We start from the raw sequence: 16,314 nt of genomic DNA on the forward strand, positions 1-16,314 counted from the left end.
GGACTATTAACAACTTGCATTTCAATTTGTTGGCCACAAATGTCAAGGCGGGCCCGTGGTGTGGCTGCGTTTACAGAGAGCGCCTGAGGAAAGGAGGAAGCAAAGACAGGAGGGCTTGGGGCCACTGTCTGGAGATCTGTTACCGACACAGGACCCGGCCCTGTCAACACCAGCTCACTCTCAGTTACAGAGACACGGACGACAGCAGGGAGGCCGCAGAGCAGTGAGTACAGGACCAGTCCGGCTGCTGCACTTCCTCCAGTGGTCCAGAGCAGATAGGGAGGGACTCTGTTGTTTTCACTGGGGTGACAGGTCTCAAATCGCACATATTCTTAACTTAAAAGTAAAAAAACCTATATTTGTACACATGTTCCATGTGCATGTTAATACATCTTATTCCTTCTAATGTGATTAGGGCTCGGAGATGTGTCAATTAATCCTTTAGCTGAGGAACATAGTCACCAAAGATCCTTTTTTGGTCTCAGGCAATTTTAAAGAAAACATGCCAAACATTGTTGTTCAAAGGTCCAGATATATAGTAAAATTCACAAAAGTGAAAAAGCCTTCTGGAACAATCTGACCTGCCTGTGAAGAACAGGGCTGTATTAGAGGAATAGTAGTTATACTACAGGATATATAACAGTAGCAAAGTTAGTGAATAGTCTTAATACAACATAAAAAGTACTTAAAGGTGGGGTATGTAATTTTGGAGAAACCAGCTTGAGTGCGCTAGAATTTGAAAATACACAACCGGAAAAAATCTGCTACTTCCTTACAGAGCCCCTCCTCCAACACACACGCACGCGTACATGACCAATGAGGGCACGAGATAAGTTTGTGCCCCGATGGAAGGCTGACAGGCAGGTAGGCCATCCAGCTAAAATGATTGGTCGTGCTTTTTACAGAGCTACGGCTTCCACAGATAGTAGTTATTGTCAAAGCATTTAATATATTCATTGCTATCGGGATGTTGAGAGCATTCCATGGAATATAACAAAAAGTGTTTCTGAAATAAATTACATACCCCACCTTTAAGTGGATATATTTGCAGTAGGGAATTACAATTGCATAAATAGGAGGATTTATGCGACCTGATTTTCATAGACATGTGTGCACTGTCTATATTGGAAATGTAGTACTAACAAAGTGTAGCGGCGTAAGGTTTTACCTTTTAAAAGTGTTGAAAAAAGGAATATCTGAAGTCTTTTTACATTGTCTCAAGTTAAAATCTGGTGGCTAAACATTTAGTTAGGTGGAGTGCTCATGTTTTCCTTTACTCTACCATGCACAGTTGTGCCTACTTGTTATTTTGTATATCCGTGTCAAAGAGATGTTTGGAGATGAAGTGGTACTCCACGCCGTCGCTCTCCTGGTTCTTCTTGGCCCGACTGGTGTCTGAGAGAGAGGAGAAGAAAAAAAAAAGAGTGATTACTTAAAACCCAGACTGTGTGACTCACTGTTGGGGCTGGAAGCATCTGAACTCAGCCCCTTATTAACATCGCTGGAAGTCTGAAACACGGCACGCTGCGCCATGCCAACCCTTGTATATATTATTGTGTAATAACACCATAAAATACACAACCTATAGCGCTGCAGCACTAAACGCAGACACTTAAGTGACATTCTGAAGGGGTTAACTCTGTCTTATTAACTGTGTCTCTTGTAATGTGGCTGCAGTAACAGAAGCAGTCGCGTTAGCCGCCACCGTTAGCCGCTGGAAGGTAATTGAGTTTGGGAGCTCTCATTAACATCAAGTCTCTACATTTACTTGGCCATAAACTGTAAAGCCTCGCTGTAAAATGAGCAGTGGAGGCGGCACGTGGACAGGCAGCGCTGGAGGATTTGTAAAGGTCACGTTGTTGACTCGCACTACAGCTCCTTTCAGTGCTTCAAAGGCCAGAGGGGAGGGTGTACACCCGTCAGACACTCCAACAAGCTCCAAAACAAACTATTACATTTTTATCACCAGCAACCAAAACTGCCAACTGCTCTACTCTCCCTCTGACCGACCTGTTCTTCTTGTCAGTGTGTGTTTAAGTAAGCCACCTTATACCTCATTCACACCAAGGCAACTCCGGTTCAAGCTCCGTGCTAGAGCTTTTCAGGTTCAGAACCGGTTCTTCGGTTTAGCGGAGGATCTTTTCACATCGCCGAGAGTCCGACTGGTGCTGCGTCATTGCGTCATGACGTAACCGTTTGCGTGCCTGCTTCATAAAGCCAACCCGCGCAGAAACCCCTCACAGCTGACACCGACAACAACAACAATGGCCGATTGTGCTCCAGCTTCCTCTGTACCTCTTCGGAAGACCAGATTCCCAGTAGGTAGCTGGTCTCTTCAGTGGACCACTGCTGCTTGTTAAGTTTCTCCATCGTTGTGTACAAACTGGATAAAACGCCAGCTTTTTGTTGTTGTTCAGGAGTTGATCCTGCCCCTGCCTCGACGTAAGTGTGACGTATGTGGTGCTTTTACTCTGGCCGGAAACATTTTTGGTGCTTGAAACAAACCGGATTCCAGAGCTAAGAGGCTGCTCCGCTGCGGTGTGAAGAGGAAAACCCGGTGCTTTTCAAGCTCCAGCTCCGAACCGGCCCCGAAACACCGTTGGTGTGAATGAGGTATTAGTGGGCTAGAGCTTTTCCTTTACAGGGTCCAGACTGATCTACAGGGTTTATGGAAAACCACTTTGTGATTTACAAAGTGTGTCACTTGTTCGAGAAGGAAAGACACTCATAAATCCGACTGGGGTTTGGGAGGACACCGAAGAAGATCAATGAGCCGTAGACAACAGTAGGAAAAACATGATAATAAATAGAAAATATTCTTGTCTGTAGATACTTATATCTCCTGTTCAGAAATGTGTCAGATGCAGCCAAACAGCACCTTGGGTAGTTTGACTAACACCATCCATCCACCATGCATTGTTTTGGCATCTGTTTTGTGGCACAGCAAATAATTACAGTGCAACAAAAGAATGTGCATCAGTTCATTTCAAAATCATGGAAAATATCAGTAAACTTGGATTTAATTCAAAATGTTCAACCCCCAACTCTAATGGCATATTGCAATGTGTTTCGGAGACGGCTGGTTTACGTTTTACAGCGACAAGCAGAGAAAGAAATTCAACCAGAGCCACAAGCTGGTGGTCTCCAAAGCTCCGGTTTTCAAATGACCAAAAAGGGATAACGCTTTCAGGCTTAATCTGAAACAACAGCAAGTGTTAAACACATCCATGTGTCTATTGGCAGCAATCATACACTAAAGAGGAGGCAGATACTTTCCGAATCTCTTTCCTCTCATTGAGAGCCAGGACTTGTGCCATACGTCTTCTATCGTCAGCATCAGGCTGTCTGGGCTCTATTAAACACAGCATCACAGGTCACATTTGAGAACAATTAACATGCCTTGTGGAAATACGGCCCAACGGATGGGATTTTAATACCAGGGACATTTCAAGTGTCAGACTTCGGTAGGGACACATCATTTCTACCACACGGCATGTAACAAACAGGAACATTTATATTAGTGGTGCGATATTTCCTCAAAGTCATGTCGCAGTTTCCCTACAAGCCCTACAGTAGGTGGTAACTACGCTATTACCCTGCTTAAATGTAGAACTCAAATAGATGTATTTGTCCCAGCGTTTTGGCTTGAGGACGTCAAAGAAATATAAAAGCTCGGTTTGGAAAGTTATTAGTTTGGATTGCTCTCAGAATTTTAGCACGCTGTCGTTGGGTCCTTAAAAGGAGAAACAGGGAGGAGGCACTGGAGGAAAGAGACAGAAAACGACAACAAAAAAGTGATAAATACTGTAGGCTGAGAAAGAAAGTAGAGCGAGTAGCTTGGTGCCAATTCATGAAGCAGTGGAATAGCATGTCTTCAGGAGATAGAAAAACTCAGTTTCCTCCATCATTCGGAGCTTGTCAGGCAGACTGTGAAAAGATGACAATTACACGGGAGGAGAAAACTACCGCCTGGGCCTCGAGAGGAGCTGCCGTACCCTGAGTGTTAACGCAATGTGTACGAGTGTGTGTGTGTGTCTCAGACTGGACCGCCATCGCTGTAACAGCACAAGCACTGTCACACATTGTGAAGACTAGACTGGAACATGTAAGCTTGACGCCTTCAAAAGGGCCCTCAAGTCCCATCTGTTTGCCAAGGCCTTCGGCCATTAATTGATTTGTTGTTTTGTCTGTCTGACTGTCTGTCTGTCTGTCTGACTTTTAGTTTTAGTTTGTTTGTTTGTACTCCTGTTTTTCTTTGTAAAGCGACCTTGGGTCCCATGAAAGGCGCTATATAAATCCAATTTATTATTATTATTATTATTATTATTATTATTATCATTAAGCTAAACGTCCTTCACCTAAAGCGGTTATTATGATTTGTTGCTAAAAACTCTTTGTCGTTGGAATTTGATCGTGGGCTATACATTTCTTAAAGAATATTTTTGTTTCAGTGGACAGGTGTACAAGAAGCTTCTAAGGGACATAGATTGAGAGAGGGAGACCACTTATCCACATGAGAATAGAGCTGTAGTGTGAGTGTGTCTTACTCTAGACACCCGCAGCTCAAACACTCTTATTCTATCATTCTGAGAACCTCGATGTTTACAGTAAGTTGTCCTGAGATCGCATCAGTTAGAGTGAGAGCTCACTCCAAAAGTCTACCAAGCAGAAAACTAAATCTTGGTGATAAAGGTTTTTGCCTGAATGTCTAGGTGGCCTTGTGAAAACCTATTATTTAAATAACAGCAACAATACCAAAGAATAACATTTTCAAAAATGTACAGTATTTCTGGGTGCGATATCAAAATAATGTTTGCTTCATCACTTGCTTTTTATGTTCTGTCCTAAGTATAGAATGGAGATAAAATACAAATCTGAGCATAAATTAACACTATTATGCTAATTTACAGGTTATATATTTGTATTTTGTGCCTCGACTGTGACATCAGGGTATATACAGGAATCCTGAAGTCAAATGTAATACCTTTTAAGACCTTTTTTAAGACCCTTTCCATACATTTTAAGACCTCATCGCAACTTCGAGTTCTAACCGGTTACATTGGCGACACACTTTATCTCACATTTACTATTGATTGTAAGATAGCACAACTAAACAGAGTGCAGACAGAATACTGAAGCCTCCTCTCCACATGAACTTCAACCTCTCTGTGAAGGTCAGGGTTAATGCAGCATGCTGCTTTGTTGCTTCTGTGTTCTTTCATTCCAGTAGAACTCCTCAGAAACCAGTATTTGACCAATAAACAAAACAATTGACAACACTTTGAACTATGAAATATATTAAACTTCATGAGCTTCAGCGGGGTAATGCCATATAGGAGCTCCCTCACAAATACCCAGGGGTTAAATTGGGCTGGGGCTGTCCGGGGCCAAGCCCGGCACAGAGGACGATGCTCTGACGTCATCCCCCTCACACATTTGTCATATGTTTACAAAAAACAATATATATGTTAAGACTTTTCTCGTTCTTAATATAGACTATATTTAGGGTAGATATGTGTTGACCTTACTTTAAAATAGCAGATCTCTGTGACCGGATATAGTTTGGCTTAGAGCCCGGCCCCAAATGCAAAAAGTAGTAGGTATGTAGTACATATGCCAGGCCTGTAAGTGGCGCTGCTGCCGCCACAAAATACACCAAAAGCAGCGAAGAAGACCCCGGAGCATGGTTGTCATGGTCGCCCTTCTGTTTATTCTCCGCGGTGGACGGCGTGTTCTCCTGCTGTATATTTCTCAGGTAGTCCACCAGCAGATTAAACCCCCCCCCCACAGAGCGGAGCAAGGCAACGAAACTTCAAATAAGAAGCAGCATTTTATGGCACGCTATGCATGGGGCCGCCTTGAGGGGGTTTCCCGAATTGTTGTTTCAGTAAATTAAAGGGTGTTTCATGTTGTCGTTGCTGTGGACCTTCTTAATACCTTGGAACATGGCGTTTAATACTTTTTAATACTTTTTAATAGCCTTAATTTTCGCTAAATTAATTTATCAACTGTTAATACTTTTTAAGACCCCGCGGACACCCTGGACATGTATACATGTTCAAAAAGTGCTTTATTTTTCTCATAGTCCCTATGCTACAGCACCTCTTTTCACCCTCTGTCTGAAACCAGAGGGTGACGGTCTGCTCTGATTGGTTAGCTGGCCGGCTCTGTTGGGATTGGTCAACCACAAGATGTCCTGCCCCTTTGCCTACCACGTACAATGTGTCAGAGCACTAGCCAATAGAAGCACAAATGTTACGTAGTGATGTCACAGACGTAAAATCAAAGTAGTCCAAGGGAGGCGTTTCAGGGAGAGAAACTCTCTCTGGAGGGAAAACAGCCCATAAGGGCCCCTTTAAAGCATCAAGTGACAATATTTGGTTTGGGTGCTGCTGAGTCTATTTCTTCTTCTGTCATTTCTAAATGTAACTTTTATGCTATATGTATCCGATACATCATACAACATCATTTGAAATCTTTTTATTTTTGTATTAACATAATGAATATCCCACATAGCACCAGTCTTTCTAATAAGCAGGTATAAATGCAGCATTTGGAAAAGGCCAAATGGTGTTTTGTTAGAAGGACACATTACGTAAAAAAAAAAGTGGAAGACAAATGGATAGGAAAGATGGGAAGACACATGACTTCATCACTTGGGAGACACTAATTTAATAATGTGGAGTGGAGGGTACTTACGTGGGATGGTCACACTGAAGTGCTGGGGGTCTGAGATCAGCAGTTTCCGCTTTAGCTCATTCAAGCCAACTCCTGCGGGTCCTGGACAAACACAGAAGCACATGTGAATATTAAAGAAGTCACAGAGTCCATCAGCACCTCTCTTAAATCAGTGTGGAGACAGGCTGCCATGCTGAAGGTCTTCCACTCTCTGGTGACTGACCTCGTTAGGGTTATTAGGAACACCTGTGCATCTCATAATTTGACCAGTCATAATGTATGCTCTAAAATTAAACGTAGTACAGTATGTATCCCAATACAGGCTTTATAAAGTGTTTGAATGAACTTTAATCACTAACAATACATTATCACCAATAGATTTATCTGGTAATCAAAATGTAAGCAGCAAACCTGAAATATATCAAATCAAGTTTTATTTATATAGCACATTTATAAACGATTTTTGGTCGAGCCAAAGTGCTGTACATATAATAAAATTAGCCTACAGTAGAGACACTTTACAGCATATCCTTATATGTATTATCTTTTATGGGTCTTACACTTCCGATAATGGAATTTTTCGGACTCCCCATTATTCATAATAATGATAATAACTTGTGTTTGTGAGTGCAGGGGGATGAGTAACTGAGGTTGGAAGGAACTATGTCCTAAAACTTTTTCTAACTCCTAGTTTTTAAGACAAATGCAAAACATGGCAAATCTGCATTGTTTTTCAGACTTTAGAATATTCATCTCAGAGCTACAGTTTTCAATAGGTAAGTTGTCCCTTTAAATAAAAGTAAAAAAATACATTAAACTATTTTACAAGAGTACAACTGCAAATGGTCCACGATTATATTACTAGTTATATCATTACTATGAGAGTTGTGAGATAAAAAGGGGTCACATATCAAACAGTGCTTTTTATTATATTGGAATATATTAGTTACTTTCAGTTTATCACTATATTCTTTCATTTATTATGATGTACTGTCCGTATCTAAGCCCACATCCCTAATTTTGATAACTTTATATTTTATTTGGATCTATTTCATACAAATAGTTAACTTAGTTTCTTACGGAGACCACGCTAACAGTACTTCTAGACCTTCTAATGTTCCCTTTTTCTTCTCTTCAAAAATTATTTCAGTCTTCTTGTTATGTAATAATAAATCAATTTACCACGGGTCAACATTTATTTCAGATTCAATTAAAACAATAGATGCAGTAAAAGCCTTTGGAGCAAAGATAATTGATTTCACAAGACAAAGTCACGGGTATTCTACAGTTATAGGTCATTATGTAACAATTAAAGGAACGTTTTTTCATTGTAGTTTGGCGGAACATTAAACCTTCAATATAGGTACACAGTAGAAGTGAGGAAGCCTTTTCCACGTATTGTTGCAAGTCAGCTGGACTTTCCATCAAATCCTCAGGGGGAAATCTGAGGCAATGGGTTGGATTTAATAGCAAACCCTCCAACATGTGGATATGGTAAAGCTCAATCAGACCGAGCAAAGTAATTCAATTTTGATATTAAGGAACACACAAAAATATGCCAGAACGTTGTGTACATTGGTTTTGATTTCGAGGAAGTCACCAAATCCATTTCCAAATGTTCTATCTTCTATTACAGTTTTCCTTCTGTCTCTTTTTCTGCTTACTGTCTCTGATGCCATTCTCCAGTATTTAAGTGGTTGTTACATGGGCACTACATAATCTTAAATTTGAACTGACTGGCATCAGTGTCTTCAACAAACTGGACAACAAATCAGTTTTGGAGTAACAAGTGCATGGCTCTGCGTTTCAGTGTTTTGTGTGGACTTTCAGAGACAGCGCTTGATCTGGGCTTGAGATTCCTCGCATGCCTGACGTTCTGGGCAGGCACTACAATCGCATCGAAGCCTTTTGGAAATTCATTTCTCCAGGCAAATGTGTTTAGCAGCAGGCCGCTCCTCTAAAACAAACGGACAATGAGTTCAGCTCAGCGATACGGTGGAAAGAGAAGGGGAGATAAAAGAAAAAAGGTTGAAAAAGACAAGCTTTATATTTCTACGAGTAAAGTACTCCCGTTTCCTCTTGTTCCATCTTCACTTTGCTTCTACATTTCATCAGGTGAGAAGCAGGAAGGTTTCAGAGTGATCCACTACCTGATAAATAGGTGTGGACAACAGGGCTCCTTTAAGCATAATCTCTGACAGGGTAGCCTTTACACACAGACAAATTCACACCCCATGCTTTCCTTTTACTTCTGCACTCAGTAACACATGGTTTGGGTCCGATATGTGCGACTGCTGTAAGTGATAAAAGCTGTTTCCTCAACGCGCTTACACTGTGAATACAAAAAAATTGCAAAAAAAACCCCGACCCTCTTTGGACGGACGGCGTGAAGCATTCTGTGGTTACCGACTCTCATAAACAAGCACATGGCCAAGAGAAGACAGCGATCAATCTTAGCTTGGGAGTTTTTCACTGAGGAGAAAAAGTCAGAGTACCTGGGGGTTGAGAGACTGCGTGATTTATTAAGATGAGGAAATGGAGTTCATTTCTAATTTGTTTCGGGAGCACAGGAGGAATGCAGCGGTGCTGTTTGAACAAGGCCGTGGACCAATGTTGTTGTAGGTGCTGAAGGTGGCAGAGCATAGTAAAAGACGCTCTTTTATGAGCCCTATCGCAGTAGTGCGGACAGTCCTCCCGGCAGGCCACAAACCTCCACACAAGCTTGTTTGCATGAATCTAAGCGTAGATATTAAGGCCCGGGCACAGGGGACTAACAGAGACATTTCTGCTACCCTTCGTATGAGTAACGGCCCCACTTCTGCACACTCGTAAAAACATTTTCACCTTACATATCGTTCCCTTGCTCGCCACTTGTGATATCAATGATGCATGGCAGCAGGCCTTCATCAGAATACCTCGGATGGCGATTAAAGCTTATTCCAGCTGTACCACTGCCTGCCAAGGGGGCCCAACAGGACCACCACCGGGTCTTTTACAAGCAGAAGCTGTGCCCTGTGGTCCCGTTCCACCGTCTGACCTTAAACACGCCACCTCTTTGTGCATTGTTTGTCTTTAACAATGCCCCAATACAACAGCAAAGTTATAAATTTCAACGCCACAATTAAAAAAGGCATAACCATTTTTTGGGACGAAAGCTGCCAGTTTTATTTACTGTGTTTATGTGTTTTTCTCTCACTACATTTGTGTCTCTCGCTGGCCCTCTCGCGGTGCTTCTGGCCTTGCAGATTGGTATGCTAGTAAACGTGTCAGATTTCATTACTGCACTCATTAGAGAAGTTGCTTTTAATATCGCGAGCTTAATAACTTCCAGGCCAACCGTGGAGCGAAACGCATGTAGTTCGTAATGTAAGACGCAAAGGCCAGGCCCTGACCCGGCCCCAAACGTCCCGGCCTGCCTCACATTCAGGGCAGTATATATTACAGCTCTACTCATAGTGCTGGCTGTGCGGCTACCACATTTAAAGGATGACAGTGGTGCAATGCGGTTACCACAAGTCATTTACAATGCACTGCTACTGCATTTTAAAGAGGGGTTGAAATGGAGCCCTCATTTTATAAATCAGGAGACCACATATACATTCACTTAGGCATAGGTGTATATAAAAGAGATTGGAGCTAAACCCCAAACCTAAAGCTTCCAGTTAATCAAAAATCTTACTGTGAGTTTAGTGTGTCAAGTTACAAGGAAATGTGGAATCAGCAAAACCATTTTGTCAGGTTAGATAATCAGATTCTTTCAAACGTATCAGTGGTTGAGTCGATCTATTCATGCAGTATGTAAATTGTATTTTTATTGGCTGATTTAAAATCTGATTATACTGTAAGTATAAGAACCCGGATAAGCATCTTGATTTGTCTTTAAGACAGATCTCAGACTCTGTGCGAGAGGTGGGCAGCAGGGTACTGTGACACGTGCGTCCACATAAATGAAGAAACGCCTTTTGGGATTCCTTAAGGTCTTTAAGAAGGGGGATGTTTGATATGAAAAGGGGGGTTGTGGTTGCCGAGGTCCTATCAAGGTGAGGGATGTGTCCTGTATAAAATAATGCAGACTTTACTCATTCTTTTCTGAAGTATTACATTGACCGTCTGCTCAACTTCCCCTCCCACTAATTTCTAAGCTTCTCCACATGTTAATTCTGTATCAGCTGTAGTATGAGCAATGCCCATAATGTACATTTGTAAAGGAACACAAAAGAGATGAAATGCATTACACTGTGTTATCTGATCTAACATGAGTTTTTAGTTGTTAGCATGTCAGGCTAAAAAGGAGGCTAAGCCATGTTGTTAGCAAACGATTTTGTTATGTTTTTTATCAAATCATGTATGTATCAATAACATTCTTAGTTAAGGCCCATTCAGCAGTTTTGTTAATTCAATATGAGTTGGCTCTTGGCTGGACTGTGTGTCGGCCTGAATTTGGAACTAGTTAGCTTAATTAGCTGGCTAGCAAAAGCTGCTTAGCCTGCTGGTGACAACAGTAATTTCAGCTGAGAAAATCCACAGTCGCCTGCTTATTTCTGCCTTTGTCTGTAATAAAGGACACATTGTTTCAAAATACATTACATAAAATCAATTGTACATGGTAAACTGCTGCTAATGGTCGACTCTGGGTGAAAATTGAAAATGACAAGAGTATAGGTTTGATGTTGGGAATTGCTTGGATAAAGTAAATGAAGAATGTTGAAAACACATGCCCGTACATTGAGGAATAAAGTGTTTCTCCCCTGAACAGAAGGAGGGAAGGGCAGTTACACAGAAAAGCATTGGCAAGAAAATATTTTTCGAAAAAGAAAAATCAAGAGACTCCGGGGAGAGGAAGAAGGAGAGAGGGAGGCAGAGAAACATAAAGCAGATCTTTCCTTGGTCCTTCGCTTCATTACGTGTGAAATTGTCCATAGGTTGTCCTCGAAAATTATGGACTCTAATTGAAAATATTTACATTAGCATGACAGGTGGGAGAGGTTCAGCCTCTGTGTAAGGCTGTGACATGCAGGCAGGAAAATGGGCTAGCTAATTAGCAACACGCCTGATGAAGTCCATGCTCTGCGTGGCGTTTTTTAAGTGAACCAAGGCCTGTTCAATCAGGCTACGAGCTCAACTCTGCAGAGAGCATGCGTGAGAGTGAGAAATAAAAAAGAAAAGAGGAAGACCTTGTTGCCAGTGGTGTTCATTTTTCAAATTAACCTCACAAATGTTTGAAATCTGCTGTCAGATAGTGCGAAATGAAAAACGAAAAAATGGAACCGTACAAATAGATTGGAAGGAATCAAAATGTAAGGAATGTTTTGTTCCATCCGAGTCTGGGACATTCTTGTCATTTTTGTCATGATGGAGTAACACAACCTAAAAAGGGAAACGTGGAAAAAGCTCACTAACGGTACAGTTGGTCCTGGGAAAGATTTAAGTCTTACTGTTGCACCTGGCTTAGCATATTGTTCCGCCATTCACTGGCAAAGCTCGTCTTTTCACCACAATACAGAACGAGAAGCCGCTAAATTCATTTCAAGAGCATGGCACGCTATAAAGCTCTTTGGAAGGTCTCCTCGAGGCAAGTGTTAACAATTCCACGGGCTCGACAAATTGAAAGGACATTGAAAGTGAGTGCTGTAAATGAAAGAACTAAATGTGACTGATTAATATGAGGTCTGTTCTGTCGATTCCTTGTGGTGCTAACATTTTAAATTAAAGGAGGAATGACTGTGCGTAAGGCCCCGCATTGGGAAGCTTATTTCTGGTTTGGGGGTCGTGGAAGGACAAGGCCGGGCCACTCTGGAGCTCACAGTCATTTCTGTGATTTGTATTTATCACCATGCTTGTGTGTGAGGAACATTATTAAATCTATGGTGCCAAAGCGTGAGGTAAGCAATGCATTGATATTGTCATTTTTCCCCAGCTTTTTTTACTCACCTACTAGCATCACCAGCCTGTGCTTATCCCCGCTCTGCCTGCGGTACTGGGTGACCTCCTCGTACGTGGGCACGTCAGCCATGTCGTACATTTCACTTTTTTTACATTCGTACATGGTCTTGTTGGTCTTCTTTTCCCTCCTGCTCAGACGGAAGCTTCTCCTGAAACCAGCTGGAGGTCAGGATGAAAAGAGACAGGAAGGGAGAGGAGACAGGAAGAGACACATTAATCCAAAATGTTCGCCAACACAAAAACCTTTGTGTCCGCGTGTGTGTCTATGAGGAGTTTCTAAATTCAGACACATGTATGGACACACAATGGCGCAGCTGTGCATTTCGATTTATAGTCGTTTCAGCGTTTTGGCACACGCCTCCACAGCCCCATGTCCAATACCTCATTGTTTTGTGCAGCTCAGTTTTATTACCGCTATCTTTGCTGTGTCGGTGAAAGAAGAACAGGGCCAAACCGTTTCCCTGGATCTCGAAGCCTAACACGTTTTCTTCTGGTGACATGCAGTAGATTTTAATTTTCTTCTTTTCTGCATGTCTCGGGGAGGTTTATGTCTTAAACATTTGTGAAAAGCTATATAAAATTATTGTTTTTTCCACAATATTGTCTTTTTAATCAAGATAGCAATGAATTATCCGTATTTTTTTTTATATTTGTCTGGAAAAATGTGCTCTCTCAAGCCAGATTTATTGTGTAAAAAAGAAAAAACTTGATGTTCCTTTTATGTAATTCACTGCTACAGTATGTGAATGTACCGCTAGTCTGTGGATGGTTGTTCACATAACTGTCAGGCTATGATTTGTAATTCATTCACACTGCAACTTTAGAATGTAATGAGGTATGTGTGTGTCCATGTACAGTATGTGTGTATCGTTTAGTGTTCTTGGCTGGCCCGCAAAGCAAAGATTGCTCTGTGCATACGGGTCGCTTTACATCAGCCGTCGTATCCGATTGGTTTACAGTGTGCGTCCTGTCCTTGGACTGCCGTCACAAAGGCTTCTTAACATACTGATCCAAAAGCGCACACTCCTTGATCTGATAATCTACAACAGAATCAAAAGGAGACATTTACCCCTAATTTTAGGAATACGGTTTAATATTCATGACAGATGTTGGTCAAACCTCATAGGATGTAAATCTCCAGAACTATGAACATTTCATATCTTATTTCTGCTTGAATTCATGCAGCCTTCTCTTTTATTATTTCAGTTTTTAACGGATATGATGCAAGATTAGCACGATAAATGACAGACTAGGAGAAGAATCAGGAGTTGAAACAGCTCCTGATATCCGCCCCCTTAATACTTTCCACAACATGTTTAAACCACAGTGGGGCTATGCAGGAAAAAGAAAGTCTGCATTCTTCTCAGCTTGTTCTTTTCCAAACAGTCCCTTATTAAGGGATGGCACTACAGACCTATGCTGAGTTACAAATGAAACACACTATGAGTCACTGGAGCAGAATAATAATGTTTTTGCACGAGCCTGTGTACACGTATGAGTGTGCACACGCGCCTGGATATAGTGTTACACTGAACATTTACGGCAGACTTTGTTCCACTGTGGGCAAGCTGCGGCTTACGATGTCTGTGCCATTTCTGCTGTGGTTAATCTACTCATTCAGCACCTCCCCCCCCCCCGTTACACCCGCCCTCACCCAAGGAGTATTAGCCTCTGCCACACAGTGGAAAACATCCACCGCTCATCTGCATTTCTCCTGAAGAGACATCAAACTGTAACCGATACCCACAGGGGTTGACATCATTACAAGAAACATTAACAGTTAATGATATCCTGGAAGTTCAAACCCAAGCCATTTTTCACAATAAACACAACTGGCTAATTAGGCTTAAGTAATACTATGATGGTCGTTAATTCTATGTGTCTGTATTTTGACAAGCTACCGTCTTATTGGATAGAGCCAATGGCAATCTTAGTTACTTTACACTTTGCAGGCAGGTGCAGAGGGTTTCATTACGAGGCATACCAGTTATAAATTGTCGTTTCTTAGTATTGTAGTGCCCCTCAAGATCACTTGAACATTTTTAGACAGCTCCATCCAAATAATTGAGGAGAACTCTCCTGTGGTCCACTCTAGCGCTGCTTAAGGAAAGATAAATCAAAGTGTAATTTAACCGCAAGCAGCACCCAGTCCGTCACCAAAACCTTCAATAACCATCTCAACTTCAGCACCAACGGAGACTCAATTCCACAAAGGGGATGGACATTAATTTAACCCAGCGTTAGGGAGTGATTCAAATCCTGTTCGTCCTGAAAAGCCCTAAAGTTAGTTGGAACACCAACATGTTTGTCACAGGATGATCCTGGCATAACTCTTGCGAGTAGAAAGGAATGTATGATGTGAGTGGCACTGACATAAAATAATAATAATAATAATAATAATAATTATAATCATTTGACAGGTCAAATCTGTTGACAACGTATCTGTTTTTAATTTGTTCTGTAATGAGAGCTGCCTAGTGGCAGTGTCCTGGTGTGTTTCTCTTGCAAATAAATAGTGTGGTTAGTGGTATGGAGTTAAAGTTTCCTTGCGACTGGATGATTACCAAAACTGCAATTGAAAACTTGCATGTAAGCACACAAACACACCATCTTCTCACTCTCTTCTCTCTAACAGACGGAGACACTTTGATTCAAAATCCTTTCAGCAGAACATTAAAATGAAAAAACAATGACGGAAAGAAAGACAAGCTGAAGCATATTTAATGTAGTGTAAACACAAGCTGTGACTACACACACACACAGACGTACACACACAATCGCTTGAAAGTCGCCAGCTGTCCTTCAAGCCCATTTTCCAGTGTGATAATATCTAACAGCCACGTACTGTAGGAAATACAGCATCTGCGTAAAGAAAGCGCCGGAGGCCTTAGCAATATGTGAATGCAAACTGCCCACTCGGACCCTAACATCCTGTGCATTGCTACAAACCCGCACCTGTTGAAGAAATAGCCGACACTGTAAAAAGAAAACAGTACAGTGCATTAAGACAAATGTACATACAAAAATAACAGATGGTTCGAAAAGGCTCATTTGCCAATGTCTGTCTGAAAGGAAGAAGAGAAGCCTGAGAATACCAGCATCAGGTCTTCCAGACATTACTCGTATGCGATCAGTGAGATGACAACTGAGAATAGAATAAAAAATGACATTTTTCCTCCGATTAGACTTCATTTTGTGTGGAGAGGGAGAGCGAAAACGTGGAAAAGAAAAAGGCTCATAGTGAAACCACCTGTTGCGAGGCACCGATGCCGTGTGGGCCGCCGTCTGAGGCCGAAGTCTAACTACAGGAGACTGTGCTGACAGCTCCAGTGCCATCCTGGCTCTCCCAGAGGAGGCCCTCTCGCTCTCAGTTTGGACTAGTGGAGACGACATCTATGGAATTAACCATGCATGGCAGCTGGAGATTAAGTGAGTATTATTCTTGTGGCACGATGCCCTACGCTGTGGTTTAACGCTGTAACACTTAGTGGGCACCAAATGTGGGAAGCATTAGCAGCTCTCGCGCCCTCACTGTGTGCGCCCATTACTGGATGGGTTAGAAAGGATGAGGAAGGCTCATGGTAGGCAGCTAGGGAGGTGCAGGGCGCTTTCCACACCGTCAGCCATTATTACCCCAATGCTGAATAAAAGAAAGAGGAGCGTGGCTGCTTATAATGACAAAATACAAAGGCG

The 16,314-nt window shown here is 41.9% G+C and overlaps 1 protein-coding gene across 2 annotated transcripts in view; it reads right to left on the reverse strand.

Annotated features, from left to right (window-relative positions):
- mpp7a (MAGUK p55 scaffold protein 7a) overlaps nt 1–16,314 on the reverse strand; it is a 157,274-nt gene that overhangs the window by 10,294 nt on the left and 130,666 nt on the right. For both annotated transcript variants that reach the window (XM_034108920.2, XM_034108921.2), the window contains 3 exons: nt 12,610–12,780; nt 6,700–6,780; nt 1,302–1,395 (listed from right to left, as the gene is read on the reverse strand). In XM_034108920.2, the coding sequence (XP_033964811.1) occupies nt 1,302–1,395; nt 6,700–6,780; nt 12,610–12,780 (346 nt within the window). The remainder of the gene's footprint in view (nt 1–1,301; nt 1,396–6,699; nt 6,781–12,609; nt 12,781–16,314) is intronic.

Source organism: Pseudochaenichthys georgianus, chromosome 20, assembly GCF_902827115.2.
Source record: "Pseudochaenichthys georgianus chromosome 20, fPseGeo1.2, whole genome shotgun sequence".
In the NCBI taxonomy this organism is placed as follows: Eukaryota; Metazoa; Chordata; class Actinopteri; order Perciformes; family Channichthyidae; genus Pseudochaenichthys; species Pseudochaenichthys georgianus.